Source organism: Larus michahellis, chromosome 7, assembly GCF_964199755.1.
Source record: "Larus michahellis chromosome 7, bLarMic1.1, whole genome shotgun sequence".
Taxonomy (NCBI): domain Eukaryota; kingdom Metazoa; phylum Chordata; class Aves; order Charadriiformes; family Laridae; genus Larus; species Larus michahellis.
This window is the reverse complement of record NC_133902.1, coordinates 42,868,183-42,883,715: the sequence shown is the minus strand read 5'-3', so window position 1 is coordinate 42,883,715 and position 15,533 is coordinate 42,868,183. Positions and strand designations below refer to the sequence as shown.

Below are 15,533 nucleotides of genomic sequence, written 5' to 3'. Positions count from 1 at the left end.
CCAGCTGTCACTTTTCCACCCACCTGCCTGGCTCACTTTGCAGCCAGGATTGAGGGGAGAGCGGGGGCCGGGGGAGGCAGGTGTGGGGGTACCCGACCTGGGCAGCTCTGGGGTGGGGGCTGCTTGCTTGCGAGGCTTTGGGCTGCTGAAAGGTGAGGGAGCAGTAAGCTCCCAGGGATGGAAAGAAAAACCCGAAGCAGCCTGACACTGGGTGCCGGTTGATGGCAAGGACTGCTTTGCCCCTACGCCAACCCCCCCAGCTCATGCTGAGGACCCCTTGGGCACACCAGGGCGATGGACGCTTCATGTAGAGGAGCCCACAGACCTTTGAGCCCGGGCAGCAAAGCAGAGCTCGACAAAACCACCTCTGCTGGCTCTCTTTGGGAGCGTTTCCAGCACGGCCGCGCGGGCCAGGAGCCAGCTCTCCTAACGCAGCCGCAGGAACAGGATGTGTTTCGCTCCATGTGCACATGCCTTCCCGTGGGGTCACTGCATCCCAGAGTCACACCACTCTCCCGCATCCAGGCTGTGCCACTGCCCAGTGGTGTCACCTGTGCAGTCATCCCCATGCTGGCTCTGAGAGCAGCTTCCAGAGCCCGTGTGGGCCAGAAGTTGTTCATCTGCCCTCCTGCAGCACCCAGCCACGTTACTGAGCCCCGACGGTCCTCAGCTGATCTCAGCCGGAGCCAGCAGGAGCTGGGCTATCTCTCTGGGTTACTCTGGCACCTGCAGCTCCCTGGATAACAGAGCATGAAGTGCAGCTGTGGTGGCAGGAGAAGCTCCTTTGTGCAAGTGCACTGGCGTGTTTGTTTGTGTAGATGGGTGTGTTTGCGGGTGGGGAAGTGGGTAACGCTTCTTTAACCCCCATGGCGGACACCTGCGGTATCCTGGTCCTGGGTGTGCTTTAGAAACTGCCACCATTGCTCTTTCCAGAGCTGGAGTGCGCCTGCAGCTTGCAGTAAATGGATTCCCAAATATAAGTGGATAGTTGCAAATCCTTATCAGCCACTGCCATCCAACTCTTCTTCCTTGGGGACTTGTCCCTCTCAAAGTCAGGATGTTGAAAGTCAGGATGCTCCATCCCTCCTGCCTGCTGCTGCCTCTGGGGCTGGGGTCCTGCAGGCTCCCAGCTCAGCAGAGCGTGGCATGGAGAGGGGCTGGAGCGATGCCAGCCTGCTGGCCTTGGTCGCCCTGATCCTCCTTTCTGGTAGTTGTGCCAGCAAAGGAAATGCAGAACCGCCGCTGCCTTGGGTTGCGGTGCTAAGAGGAAATGTGAAGTCCTCTCTCCTTTTGGCGCTATACAGGCCCTGATGCTTAGGCTTGCCCACTTCTCCTTTTCCCAGTGTGGACAACGCGCTGGGCAGGACTCTCGCCTCTCCCTGCTGGGCCACACACTGGCGGAGCGGAGCAGCAGCTCCTGGCCTTGGCTGCCCGGCTGTGCTCCCCCTTCCTGGAGAAGCCAGAACCCCCACAAAAAACACCACACTGTTGCTGCTGTGGCTCCAGCAGACATCTCCAGGGCAGCGCTATGTGCTCTGTCAGAAATGCCCTCTCGCCCCAACCTCTCTCCCAGGGCCCCACCGTGCACCAAATAACAGCAAAGACTGCCCTTGCAGGGCTGCCCTAAGGAAAATGGGAGAAAAGTGGGTCCCTTGAGCTTGCAGAGAGCCCTGCGCCAGACAGCTATCTTGGGGAACACCTTCCACCTGCCCTGGCGTCTCCAAGGCAGCATCTACTGGTGTGTGCTCTTCCGTGGCAGGCTGGCAGCATTGGGACCAAGCTCCTGCCCATGCACTCAACATGGCTGGCCCTGGCACAGGCAGCCTCAGCCTCCTCTCGCAGCAGCCAAGGGCTTGTGCTGCCTCACTGTCCCATGAAGACCGACCAGCCCACATTGGAGCACCTCTCCTGTCCAGGGAGCCACCATTGCGTCCTGGCCTCACCTGAGCATGGACTAGAAAGTTCCCATTCCCAAATACCAAAGCAACACAGCTGAGCCAGTGAAGCCTGGTGTCTCAGACATGGGATGCCAGGGGTGAAGGGTCTCTGCCTAGCTCTGCCAAGGGTTTTGGGAGGATCGCCTTCATGTTTTTGCTCTCCAGACTTTGCCCTGCCTGCGCAGACACTGCAGGCTAGTTGGGGCAGGACCTTTCCAGGTTCCTACCTAATACTCAGTATGGGGGGAAAAGGGGCTGATTCCAACCAGGGGCTGTGTACACCTGCAGCAGGGTGTTCAGGGGACTGTCCCCTAGCACTGCCACCTTCCCCACATGGACATGGAGCCATGCCAAGCGGGTCTTTGCAGGGGATCCAGGCTCCCCAGCTGCGACCGGACAGCAGAGCCTTGCAGACACTCTGGCAGGGAAGACCAAGAGCAGCTTTGTTCCCTTGCCTTTATCTCCCAGACAATGGCACGATTCAGCAGGTGTTAAATGTTTTAATGGGATTCAGGATAGCTTCTGTTGCCCACCTGCCCCAAGGCCATTTCACCCCTCCCTAGGAGCCAGGACTAACAGCCAAGAAGAAAAGGCCTGTTGTGCGTTGCATTAACTGCCTGATGACTGAGCACCCCTGATAACTAGCACAAGGAGGAGGGGAGCCCCGTTAGCTTGCCAAGTTCACGCTTCGCCATCGTCACTCTGGTCATATACCTGCTGGCAGCCCGTTTTGGCCAGCCTGGCCACCAGCCCCAGCCCCATGGGAACATCACCCCATTCCAAACACCAGTGGGAAGGAGCAGGACCCATATCTACGATATCTCCATTAGAGAGATGTGCGTTAGAAACGTGGCTGGTGGTGTGGCAGGGGCCAAATCCAGCCCTGGAAACCAGTACGACAAGCTCAGACTTCCTTCTGCCTGAGATCCAAATGCGGTTAGCAGAGACAGGGCTTCTCCCCTCCTCTGGGAGCTAAACTAGTTCCCAGCTTGCGAAGAGGAAGCAGGAATTTCCCCAACCCAGGAAAGGGGCTGTCCCTGGTGTATTTTAAATTTAGGATGAAGATAAAAGAGGAAAAGTGTGTGACGGCTGCTAATGGCTTCGCTTAGTGCATGCTGAGCTGTTCTGGTCGACAGGCACCAGAGGGGACCTAGAAGAGAGGTGACACACCACCATCTCACACCCCCTGAAGAGAGCTGGGAGAAGAAAGATTACTCTCTGAGATGTGTTGGTAGGTCTCAAACTTCTTGTTCCCTGACTCACCTGATGCAGAAGGCACTGCCTCAGGGCTCTCCCCCACTAGAGAGATGCTAATGAGAGAAATGAGTTTACGACTGACAGTGCTCCAACAGGCAAGAACAGCGTGAGTTCCGCTTCTTCCAGGTCCAGTCTGTGTTCAGCACAGGAGCGTGGGGAGTGTTGGTTGTTTCATTGGACCAGTCCAGCCCAAACCACGACAGAGGACAGGTGCTTTAATGACAAAAAAAAAATCATTCCCTTCACATGTGTCTGCACTCAGGCTCCATCTATTTGCTCTTGGGTATTACACCTGACCAACACCCAGCGTTGCCCACGTTGACCCATCTGTCCCACAAGGCAGAGGAGTTAATGGTGATGCAGTCCAGAGAGCATCAGATCATGGAGCAGGTCTGAGGATGGACAGACTCACTGACCCTATCTGCACTGCTGCAGGCTGCTCTTGCGTTCCTGCAGGCAGATAGATTCAAACTGCTTTAGGACAAGGGCAAGGCTCTTGTCGCTGTCTGTGTTACCCCTTTGGGAAGCCTGTCACAGGACTACAGAGCATTTGTAGTGAGCAAATCCTAGTGAGGAGTCTGGACCAGGCAGAGTCACCCCAAGTAGGCTGAGCTGCCGCGATGCTGCCTTGAGCTGGGTAGGAAGGAGGTGGTACCCCATCACCTGTTCAGCCTCAGCCAAAGCCCAGAAGAAGACAGAAAAGCTGCTGTGACATAGGACACCTGGCACCCAGAGAGCTGAGAACGGAGGAGAGGGTCTGCACTTCTGAGAAGGATCCAGGACCCACGTGAAGGCCCCAGGGGCACAGGCTGAGCTCAGGAGCTGGCAGTGCCTTGCTGTATCTCTGACAACAGGAACAGCTCAGCCCTGGGGCTTAGTAACAGTTACGCACGCAGGGCTCCTGCACAGAGGGGAGCACTGGGGCGGCGCTGGGAGAGCTGCAGCACCCCCGGGCACAGCAGGTACCAGCCCTCTGCTCAGCAGGGCAAAAGCCCCCCACAGGTCCTTGTGCATGGTCTTCTCTTGGGCTGCAAGGGGAGAAGGTGCAGCTCCAGTGTTGGCTGGGTGCTAGCACTGGGAACACAGGCAGGAGGGTTTGGAGGGGGCCACCAGCTGCACCCCCACCAGAACAGGGTGGCTGGGTGAGCCCTGCATAGGAGAGACCGTAGCAGAAGAGGGGATATGCTGCAAGCCCAGCCCCGCAGCCTCTGCCAGGGAGCAGGCAGCTCCGCGCTGGCACCTGCCGTTTCTCACAACTAACACTGCCACCTCCCGGCTGTGACAAACCCCGCTCCTTCACAGAGACACCCTTCCGCAGCCTGCCCGAGCCCTAGACATCCCCTTCCCCAGGTGACAGCCTTGCAGTTTGCAAAGGGGAGAGCTCCTCCAGGGTGCTCCCAAACCCAGATACATAGATTACATATGTTACATGCCGGTGTCCGTGTGCCCAGAGGCCAAGCTCCTTTTATTAGGCTGTCAAGTGTGCTAGACGGTGCTGCAGCCACCATCAGAGCAAGGAAGGGAGGACTCTGTCCCCTACCAATGTTAGCAGGGGCTCAGCACCTCAATGCCCAGCTGTTAGTCCTTCTTTAGCTACATTTCAAAGCACATTCCACTCCTCTCCCAGCTGGTACAGACTGGGGGCAGTGGGAACAGTCACAGAGATTGTCCACATGTTCCCTGTTGCGCAGGAAGGCTCTTCTCCGATGATGTGGCCAGCCACAGAGAGGAGAGATCTCATGAACTCTGCTGTGGAGTTGCCAGAGGATTCAAAATGGAGCTGAGGACACAAATAGGATGTACCTCCTCAGAGGCAGACAGCATGCTGAGCTCAGGTCATGGTGTGGGAAGATCAGGGTTGCTCTGGCCATCACAGGACAGGGTGAAGAGTGGAGTCAGTTGATGTGCTTGAAGAACTCAAGCAGCACAGTACCCAGCAGCTATGCTCTTGAGGGTGGTGATGCTGGATTGGCAATTCTGAAGAAGAAGAGATTGCATTTGGGGTGGGGAGAGTGCAGCCTGCTGCCACCTCCCCCCAGGGAACCATCCCTCCCTGAGGGATCACGGGGAACACCTATTGTCTATCTAGACAAGATAGCTCTGGAGATGATGTCTCCATCCAAGAACTCTCTCCTATCCTCCCTAATCCTATCTCCCTGCACTTCTCCCCAAGCTGGGGCAAATCCGCATGCTTTGCTCTCAGCTCCAAGTCCGCCTCCCCACCAGTGGCGATTCCCTCAACCTAACTAGGTCCCACACCCACCATCATGGCCCATAAAAGCTTTGCCCCCTTTCTGTTATCAGGGACTGTGTTGCCTGCTTCTGGACCCCTTTTCCCAAGACACCCTCCAGGGCTTCAGGCCAGCCCCATCTGCCAGCCATTCAATCACAGGGCCCTGCCCCAGAGCTGCCTGACGGTCTCGGGTCCACAGAAAGGCTGTAGCTTTACCACCTCTACTCTGTGGCTCAGGACAAGCCAAGAAGGGACAGAGGCTTTGGGGGTGGATTCCCCCTTTTGCACAGGCAGCCTTGGCAGTGATAGGCAGTGATACAGCTAATTCACGTCGTCTAGAAAATGGGCTGTGCTTCAGCCTGAGATATTAAGGACAGGTCCTGTCCCCTGCCACAGCACAGATACACTCTGCTACCTTCGGGAAGGGCTGGGGGGTAGAGCAATGACCCTGGGCCGGGCTGTCAGCACCACCTCCCCGCGGCTGGCTTCGATCAGGATGTTCTGCAGCGTGTTTTCCAGGACCTGCACCACCAGGGTCCCAAAGGCCGGCTGCCTGGAGGGACAAAAGTACAAGCAGAGGACAGCTATCAGAAAGCAGATAAGGCAGGCTGCTTGCTGTGACTCCTCCCAGGACACATCAGACACAGCAGTGGAGCACACACTGTTTCCTACACATTGGGGCCAATGAACCAACGGCTTGAGCAATGGGGTGCTGACCTTTCTCCCAGAACTGCCACCAGCTGCCGTCAGGCCCTGACCTCAGACAGAACTGGGTGACTGCGGTTTTACTGATTTCTCCCTCCAAGCTGTGCTGTAGTTAGTATTTGTGCTTACGCTCATGGCCTGTATCAGTGTGCAGGGGCGTAGCCACAGCAAATGGAAGGTGATGAAATACTGGAGTAAAAATAAAAGGTAAGGCAAGCACCCACTGCACTCCAACGTCTCATACAGCCAGGAGTGTCTGAGCACAAAGCAGACTTGACTCACCACCAGCATCACTGCCCAGGGCTCAGCCCCAAGACACAGCAAACCTGCACTCTTCACAAGTCAGGCTCAGGAGAGGGTGGCTAGGTGGGCTAGCATCAATTTCCACCCGGAGCACACAGAAAACCCCACCAGAAATGCTATGAGGCAGAAGCAGAAATGGGTTTCTGGCCAGGTGGTGTGCTGCCATGGCTTTCCTGCCTGTGCAGCTCTTTTACATGTCAGCTCTTTCTCACCTGCTCATCATCTCCTGCACCCTCAACTGCTCGTGGTGCAAAATCTCACTCATCTTCTCCGAACATTCCAGCAAATCATTGCTGGGAGAGTTTTCCTGCCTCATTTCTTTTCTCTCTCCATCTTTCTCAGGGTAAAGATCTTGAGAAGCAGAGACCCTGGAGGGAACTGTGGACCACTCTCTCCCATCCTGGAGCTCTGCTGATTCTTCACACCAGAACTGGGAGAAATATGGAATGGGCTCATCCAGGCTTCTTCTCACTACGTCATGGAACTGGGTGCTCTCCAAGAGGCCTCTGGGAGGAAGAAAATAAGGGATGAGTCCCAGCAAATCAGATATCTGTAATGACCTCAGAGGATCATAGAATAGTTTGGGTTGGAAGGGACCTTTAAAGGTTATATAGTTCAACCTCCCCTGCAACAAGGGGGGACATCTTCAACTAGATCAGGTTGCTCAGAGCCCCCTCCAACCTGACCGTGAATGTTTCCAGGAATGGGACATCTACCACCTCTCTGGGAAACCTGTGCCAGTGCTTCACCACCCTCATAGTAAAAAATGTCTTCCTTATATCTAGTCTAAATCTTCCATCTTTTAGTTTAAAGCCATCACCCCTTGTCTTGTCGCAACAGGCCCTGCTAAAAAGTTTGTCCCCATCTCTCCTGTAGGCCCCCTTTAAGTACTGAAAGGCTGCAATAAGGTCTCCCCAGAGCCTTCCCTTCTCCAGGCTGAACAATCCCAACTCTCTAAGCCTGTCCTCATAGCAGAGGTGCTCCAGCCCTCTGATCATTTTGGTGGCCCTCTTCTGGACTCGCTTCAACAGGTCCATGTCTTTCCTGTACTGAGGGCTCCAGAGCTGTACGCAGTACTCCAGGAGGGGTCTCACCTGAGTGGAGCAGAGGGGCACAATCCCCTCCCTTGATCTGCTGGCCACGCTTCTTTCGATGCAGCCCAGGATACAGTTGGCTTTCTAGACTGCGAGCACACATTGTTGGCTCATGTCCAGCTTTTCATTCACCAGTATCCCCAAGTCCTTCTTGACAGGGCAACTCTCAATTTCTTCATCCCCCAACCAATGTTGATACCAGGGGTTGCCTCAATCCAAGTGCACTTGGCCTTGTTGAACCTCACGAGGTTCACACAGGCCCATTTCTCAAGGCTGTCCAGGTCCCTCTGGATGGCATCCTGTCCCTCAGGCATGTCAACTGCACCAGTCAACTTAGTGTTGTCTGCAAGAGTGCACTTGATCCCACTGTCTATGTCATCGATGAAGATATTGAATAGTACTGGTCCCAATACAGACCCAGAGAGTACAAATCAGAGGAAAACCCTGACTGATGTCAATGTTTAGTCTGTCCCTTCTTGCTTTCTGGGCCTAAGGGAGGCAGCAAGCTGGCTTGAGCTAAGAAAACTACCTTCACCCCCCCAGCACTGGTTCTTTATGTTCCTGCAGGTGACAGAGAAAACAGGTGAATCCAAATGCAGCCTGTTCCCAAGATCATGGCAGGCAGGGTGCCCTGGTTCCTGGGCAGTGACACTGTTCACTATGCAGAGATGGGCTCAGCCCCTAGATGGGGCGTAGGACCCTGCCTTTGACTGTCACACCAGGACTCCTGAGCTCCCAGTCTCCAGGGCAGCCTTTGGCAGCTGGATCCCCCATTCTGTTGCAGCAGGAGTGCACAGAGTCCTCTGGGATTAGCAGAGGGCTGGCCACGCTGCATGCACTTCCCTGGAGGATGTGGGGTCCAAACGAGGTGAGGGTGAAGGGACACGCACCTGATGACACCTGTGAGTACATCAGTCGCTATCTGCAACTCCTGTTTGGAAGCAGCAGCCAGAGACAGCCATTTGGGGTCCATGTCCATCCTGTCTCCATCCCTACTCCCATGCACAAACTTGCTCTCCAAGGGTTGGTTGCTGAAGGGGCTGGGAAAGAAGGAGTTTTTCCATCAGTGGAAGCACTACTGAACTGAACTACCAAAGACCTGCACTTCCCTGGCTGAGCAGCAGCACTACAGGCCAACGGAGAGTGGGAGCTGCTGTATTTGTGACAGCAGCAGGGACACTGTCATAAGAGAGGAGCACTGAGCTCTGACAGCATCTCCCATTTGAAGTGGGGAGAGAAACAGGTCATGTCAACTAATGCTGGGGAAAGCGAGGCACCTCTTGCCTAATACTGAGGCACTGGAGAGGAGCAGAGCAGAGGTCTAAGTACAATGCATATCACAGCATGGGCAGCCCTGGCTCAGATGAAGATGCCAATCCAAAAAGCTGGATGTCTTACCGGGACAAGAAGTATTTGGGGAATTCTGAGGTGAAGTTGCTGAGGAAGTCCTCGGTAGAGTAGGACCTGGCTGTCACAGCAAGGTATAAGAGGATGGGCTTGGGAGGCTCTGGTTTGACCCACACCAGGCTGGCTTCTTTGTCCACCAGCAGCCTCCTCTGAAAGTGTCCAGCTGGCTGATTGGGCATAGGGTGGTTTTTAATAGGGGGTAATGTCTGTTGGAGAGAAAGAAATGGCAGGTAGCTGGTTGTTTCTCTGGCTACAGGTAGGCTGGTGTAGGTGTGAGCACTGGCATGAGAACTGGAAAGCACAGCAGCCAGAGACACCAGACCCCAGACAGGAGACAGCGTCAAAATAATCTTGGCGCTGCAGTACCGCTATCAGGCAGGAGTGGCCATACTGGAAATCAGGTCCATTCCCTCACTGCCTAATGTGACAGCCCCGAGTGTCAGCAAGGCTTCAGGGTCTCCCCAGGGCACTCAGGGCTGTTGTACTCCAATCCATCCCTGAGGAACTCCGGGAGATCATCTCTGCTCTTCTGAGCACACTGGAAAGGCTGTGGGAGAAGGGATGTGCAGGAATGCATGTGGAAATTGCCCTCTGAGCCCAGACGGCAATCTGGAATTGACTCCATCCACACTACATGGGCCAGTTTGGGGTTGCATTACCAGAAGTCAGTCTGGGGGAAGTTTCTTAAGACAGGAGTAGTCCAGGAGCCTGGGCCAGAAGGACACCACCCAGCTCTGGAGAAGCCCTCAGGCATCACAGGACTTCAGTGACCTTTGAGATATAGTTGTCCAGCCCCTGGGAATAAGGCCAGAGGCCTTCACCGCTCCTGACACAGACACAGCAGGTTATTACAGGCTCCAAATTGTCACTAGGAGCCAAAACCCTAGAGGACTAAAAGAAACTTTTTACTTTTCCCCAACAATCCTTATGTTCATCCCAGTGAATGTCTCGACCTGCATCACTGATCACACCTAACAGCACAGGGCAGACAGTCCAAGCTAGAGCTGCCCTGAGCTGATACCCTCACACAGGACAGTGTAGGGCACGCAGAGGCACTCTGCAGTGTCCCACGAGCACTGCTACAGCCTTACTATGGTGGCAGTCCTGAGATAACAAGTTATGCCTCCTACCTGCGTCAATGTGCTCAGGCCCAGCCTCATGTCAGCTCCTCTTAACCCTTCCACACCTTGGGTTAGCTGGTTGTCCACAAGCCCTCTCATTCCCACAGCACGTGCTGCCGATGGCTGTAGACGCAGCGTGGTTCTGCCTTTGGGCCCAGGCAGTTCTGCAGAGCATTCACTGGGACTTCGTCTCACACCTTGCCACCCCTGCTGGAAAAACTGTCTTTTCCAGCAGCGCACACAGTTGGGCAAACTTGAGGGGAAACCGAGATGAACCATACAAATTGAGCTTTAAAACTTTCTGCACACTTAAATAAAGGCAGTTCCTGCCTGCAGCTTCTCCTGAGGCACAGAGCACAGCCCTTCTATCGGCCAGGGCAAAGTCTGCACCACGTCATGCCAGGGTCCTGCCACTTTCCATCATGGGATACATCCCATTCTGGCCCCAGTGTGAAACCAGTCCAGGTACCGACTGCCCTGCCTATGCACATCATCTCTGCTTATTCAAAACCTTTCCCTCTTTTTTCCAGTCACGGGTATACGTTGGTTCCAATTTCACTTCCCATTCACCTCAGCTGGAAAGTTACTGCACACAGGACACAGCCAGACAGTCTGATTCTTCTGGCTCCTCCAAACAGTCTGTCTCCCAAATCCTTGAAGCTACAAATAATCCTGCTGTGCTCTCTGTCCAGGCTCCCACGCTGTGATATCCAGCATCTGCGTCTTTTCTAAAGCAGTCAGTTTGATTCTACTATGGGTGAGACAGGCCTGACTTACCTTGTATTTCCTGATCACAGCTGAGGATTCAGGGAGATTTTCTGTCTCAGCAGAATCTGATGACTTCTAAAAAGGGGTGTGGGGGGGAGAAGAAAAAAAGGAAGAGAAATCACAGTGTAGGAAAGATACGGAGTAGAACAAGACTCCAGGATTTTGTTTTACTTTGCTCCAGCTGAGAGTCAGTGATCTCATCCTCCCATTCTTCACACACATTTCTCTCCAGTGTTACACATTTCTCTCCAGTGTTTATTCATAGTTAAAAATCCAACCATCTGTTTCCACAGCCGCTGTTTTGTTGTTTCTTTTTTTTTTTTCTTAAGGCTTCTCATACACTTCCAAATTTCAGATGATTGTTTGCAAATTCAGAGCTTGTAAGGTGATCAGAAAAATAATTGTAATTCCTAGTTTCCTACTGCTATTCCCTCTCTCAATGTTAAAGAGCGTGCAAGAGGGTTCTTGGCTAGAAACCAAGATCTCATTTTCCACTGTCCACAGACCAGCTATGAGATCTTGAGTAGAACAGAGCCTCATGTCCTCTTATCAACTTGCTTAGATTTTCTTAAACAATGCTTCTTGATGACACCTGGCTGCTCTTTCTGAGCTGAGCTAAGCTGGTGTAAAGTTCTGGCAGCACTTACCGCTGTAGGTGACTTTGGCTTCTTCTTAGTCCCAAGGTCCTTCTCTGTGATGGTGAATTCCACAGCCTGCCGTTCCTTCTCCCTTTCCCACTCCTGCAGGTCCCTCTCGTACTGAACCAGGGACTCCTGGATGTATACCTATGAAGCAAACCACGGTTGGAGGGAGGAGGGCTAGAAAGGAGATGCAAATAACAGCTTATGGCTCAAGTCCATGCCTGTCACCCATTCCTCCCTTCCAGGAGGTCCCAGACAGAGCCCACTCCCTTTTCATGTCTTCCACTGACAGGAAGGGGAGAGAACAGTGCTATTATACGACTTATAGAGAGAAGACACAATCTCTTGCCAAAGGACACCTGGAAAGTGTCCAGAGGGACACTACTTGCAGGTCTGTGCCCTGACTAGTACTAAGGAAGCAAGATTTGATTTTTGCAGATATTTAAGTCTCTTGACACCCACTGAAAGCTACTCCCATTCAAACCATGACTTCTAGTAGCTGGGTTCAACTCACAAAGCCACACATTGCAAAATTACACCTCATCTAGTGAGCCACGCAGACAGAGAGACACGTTAAGCATCAGGAGAGATGAAGCTCAGTATCTTCAGTAACAAGAATTGCTGGCTGGCATTACGGAGCAAAGAAGGATTCCTTCAGCTGGAAGCAGCAGGCAGATGACTGCTGGGGCCAGCCATTTGGGAACTGCAGTGACATGCGCAGGTGATGGTAATACACAGGTACCTCTTGGGTCTCACCTCACACACCAGATCTATGCTGTAGAAGGAAACACTCCCTGAAGGTTGCAGGGTGATGAAGCAAGGGATGCTCTCTCCGGGCTGCACAACCCCTGACTCTGGAGAAATCTGCAACACCTGAGGGAAAAAAGAAAAGTGACAGAGGAGCTGTTTCACTGTCCTGGGACCTTCCTATATGCTTTCTCTTCACAGAAAAGAGGATTGTGGGAATTCCCTCCCCTTCTCAGAGGTATGTGGCACGAGAGAGGTGTGGCTGATATATTCAAAGAACGACCATGGACTTTGCTGGTGGACAGGGTCCCGAGGCTCATTATTGCATCCAGGTTCATGTATCCTCACTGAAGTCTTCAGATTCCCCTTCTGAATTCCTGTCTTTCCCCCGCTATCCTAACCCTTGCCTTCACTTTTCTGTCCCCTTTCCTTTTATCAGCTAGTACAAAAGCTAGCTACCTAGGCTCTTTTCTGATTGTCTGGTTGCGAATGGAGTGGAAAGTTCTTTTGTGGTATAATAGAGATAGGCAAGAAGGCTGTAGAGGAAAGAGGAGGAAGGACTCACCTTCTTGTCTTTACAGGTGTTTATCTGCCAGGCAAACACAACAGCCTTACTCTCCAAGATATTGTTGAGAAAGACAAGTTGAGTGGCTTTGGTGTAGTCTGGGATATTTCCAAGGCAAATCCTGTGGTGTGACAAGGTGGCTACCTGCAGGAAGCAATGTGAAACCAGAAGGAACAGCAGTGAGGGAAGATGGGATGTGGCCATTGAAGAAGGGCAGTCACACAGTCATCTTTAAGTTATCCAGCAATTCATAGATAACGTTAGCTAGTTATTTTTATCTTAACAACTTGAGGGAGTATTGTATTTCTCCAATTTTTGCTATGGTTACACTGACTCTCTGGAGCAAGAGGACAGCCCTGTTGCAGTGGGATTGAGTGAGCAATGGACAGTAATGCTGGTGCTGGGGGAGGAGAGGATCTCAGGAGCACAAAGGACCAGTGGCACCAAGATTCAGTCTGCAGCAGTTGCAATCCAGGCCTTTTCTTGCTTCAGTTAGCAAGTGCGTGAGGAGTGTACTTGTGCAAAATCCTCTTGAACCCGAATGCGAGTTTTGGGGAAGTGCTTCCTACTGCACCTTGCTACTAGTATGCTACTAGTCTGTCTCATTCTCCAGGCATGGTGCAAACTCTAATTAATTACACTGATCATTAGAGAAGCTAATGACTCTTGGTTACAGACAACAGAGCCCTGTGGAACGGCATCTTCGTTGGCAGCCTGAGACAGATTTTTAATCATCTTCTCTTTGCTTTACCCAGGAATGCAATGGTCCTGCTGGAAGCCAAAGAGCATATGTAGCTGTGGCTGGGCTCCAAGGTAGGCATGCTAATGTTGCACAGGATGAATCCTTTACCTGCCTGGAGTGTGCCTCTGCTGATGCTGCTTAACGCTGATTCACTACGCTGGGATCTGTGGCTGAGTTTAACAACAGATTGTCCAGGCTGGCAGGCCAGCTCTAGCCAGGCCAAACAAGCTCCTGCTGAGCCAGCGACAGGTCAAACAAGTGCATTTCTTGGGATGCGCCAGAATTAGTGACTGTCCTGCAGTCTGCATTCAGGTTATGTGCCACCTGCATTTGGCTGTGAAATGGTGTCAGCCAGGCCCTGACAGGGTATGGCAGGAGTAGAATGCTCTTTTTGTGAATAAATTACCAAAGAAAAAGATGGTGTAGCTGCAAACAAGAGAAGTAGCTGTGGTGGGGGGGTAACTTTTAATAGAAAATTCAGAACATGAGCAAACCCTAAAGCCTTTTTGGTTCTAATGGCAGTGAAAGCAGCAAGCTGGAAGGAAAGCACCTCTAAGAACAACTGCTTTTATGAGTCAGGCTCTGGATGATCTGCTGAAAGGGAAACATCTTGCTCTGTCTCGTGGCAAATGAACTCTCCTGCAACACAGCCTACTGCTAGATGGGGCCACTTGCATATTTCAGTCTCTCTCACACAGAAATGTCCAGAAATGGACTAATCATATTGCTCATATCAGCATACCTGGACTTACCTGTCCAGGCAAATTTAGCTGGGTAGAACCTGGAAAGACTGAAGGAGACAAAATTTCGCTGGGTGTGTCAGTCGCTCCTATGGTATTTGGATCATAGCCTTCTCCCTGGAAGGTGATCAGAGCTGATTCTCCCCCCAGGACGTGGATGAGAACATCAACCTGCCTTGGACAAGATAAGAGTTTTAAGTCCAGAGTCATATTTGGGAGAGATATGCAAGAAGCTAGTGTACTTGCTAATGGATGGGTCTAAATACACCACACGCGTGTATGAAGAGAAATCCAGTCTCTTTTGCTCTTTCAGGCCTTGATCTTCCCTGCTAACCCAGGAAAGTTGGTTAAGTATTCCATTAGCCAGTTACTGTATAAGATGGACAGGGACTCCTTCTTGGAGCAAAAAGTTGGAGTTTTAAAATTTAATTTATTTATTTTTCCATGCATCCGCCACAGAGTCAGGCAATAAGTAGTGCTCCAGCGCTGGCCCTGCCTGCCTGCTGCAGCTTAGGACAGAGGTCTTTGGGAAGGCTGTTTCCAGAGGGCTGCAGCAGTGTGCATCGCAATGATAAAAGATACTGACTTCAATCTCTTTGGTGGAAGTTATTGGAGGCAAATAATGAACCACAAATCTGATCAGACACTGTTTATATCCCTGCTCACTGTTTAATCCTTGAAAAAACATATACTGGGATGACTCTGGTTAGGGAAGAAATATGGTCTTTGGGAAGAAGAAACTTAGGAGATAACAATTTATCTGCTCTGTTTCCTGACCAGATGAGCCACTCATTTGCTCTCAAGTCTCTTTGCTTCTTGGAGGAATGGAGCTGAATTCAGCTGTAGCATGACATGGACCAACCATCAATAAGAGATCTAAAGAATTTTAGGCATATAACAACAGAAAGAAACTGTTTCTGGCAGTCATGACGAGGGTCTTACCAAGTACGTTTTAGCTTCCAGTGGTGAGAAGATCCACTCAATGTGGCCTGTTGTGCCAGGGGGGATTTCTCCTCTAGGAGTTAGGCAGAGAAACACAGGATGCCAAAAATTCTCCTGGGTCCTCACAATGTTGTCCAGCTGAACCTCAAACATCACTGGCATGGAACCGCCATTGTAGAGTTCATAAATCTGAAGTGAGTCAGAGCGAGCAGTGGATGTTATACCATGCACAGGCTGAACTAGTTAACACTTCCCCAGAGAACTATGATAAGCATTAATAATTAATTAGTCAGCTTGTCTCCTAAGAATGAGGAGACCTCATAGTGTCAGG

General features: G+C 52.1%; 1 protein-coding gene across 6 annotated transcripts in view; it reads right to left on the bottom strand.

Moving 5' to 3' along the window:
- Nucleotides 1-4,631: 4,631 nt before the first annotated feature.
- Nucleotides 4,632-15,533, bottom strand: part of CFAP65 (cilia and flagella associated protein 65) — a 33,544-nt gene continuing 22,642 nt past the window's right edge. For 4 of the 6 annotated variants that reach the window (XM_074595683.1, XM_074595686.1, XM_074595684.1 and 1 more), the window contains 11 exons: nt 15,203-15,391; nt 14,273-14,431; nt 12,779-12,922; nt 12,223-12,339; nt 11,473-11,610; nt 10,835-10,900; nt 8,928-9,142; nt 8,420-8,569; nt 6,648-6,941; nt 5,843-5,980; nt 4,632-5,171 (listed from right to left, as the gene is read on the bottom strand). In XM_074595683.1, coding sequence (XP_074451784.1) covers nt 5,135-5,171; nt 5,843-5,980; nt 6,648-6,941; nt 8,420-8,569; nt 8,928-9,142; nt 10,835-10,900; nt 11,473-11,610; nt 12,223-12,339; nt 12,779-12,922; nt 14,273-14,431; nt 15,203-15,391 — 1,647 coding nt within the window. In that variant the 3' untranslated portion in view covers nt 4,632-5,134. Of the gene's footprint in view, nt 5,172-5,842; nt 5,981-6,647; nt 6,942-8,419; nt 8,570-8,927; nt 9,143-10,066; nt 10,901-11,472; nt 11,611-12,222; nt 12,340-12,778; nt 12,923-14,272; nt 14,432-15,202; nt 15,392-15,533 lie in introns of those variants that run through there. The other 2 variants (XM_074595685.1, XR_012588463.1) reach the window with 2 other exon arrangements.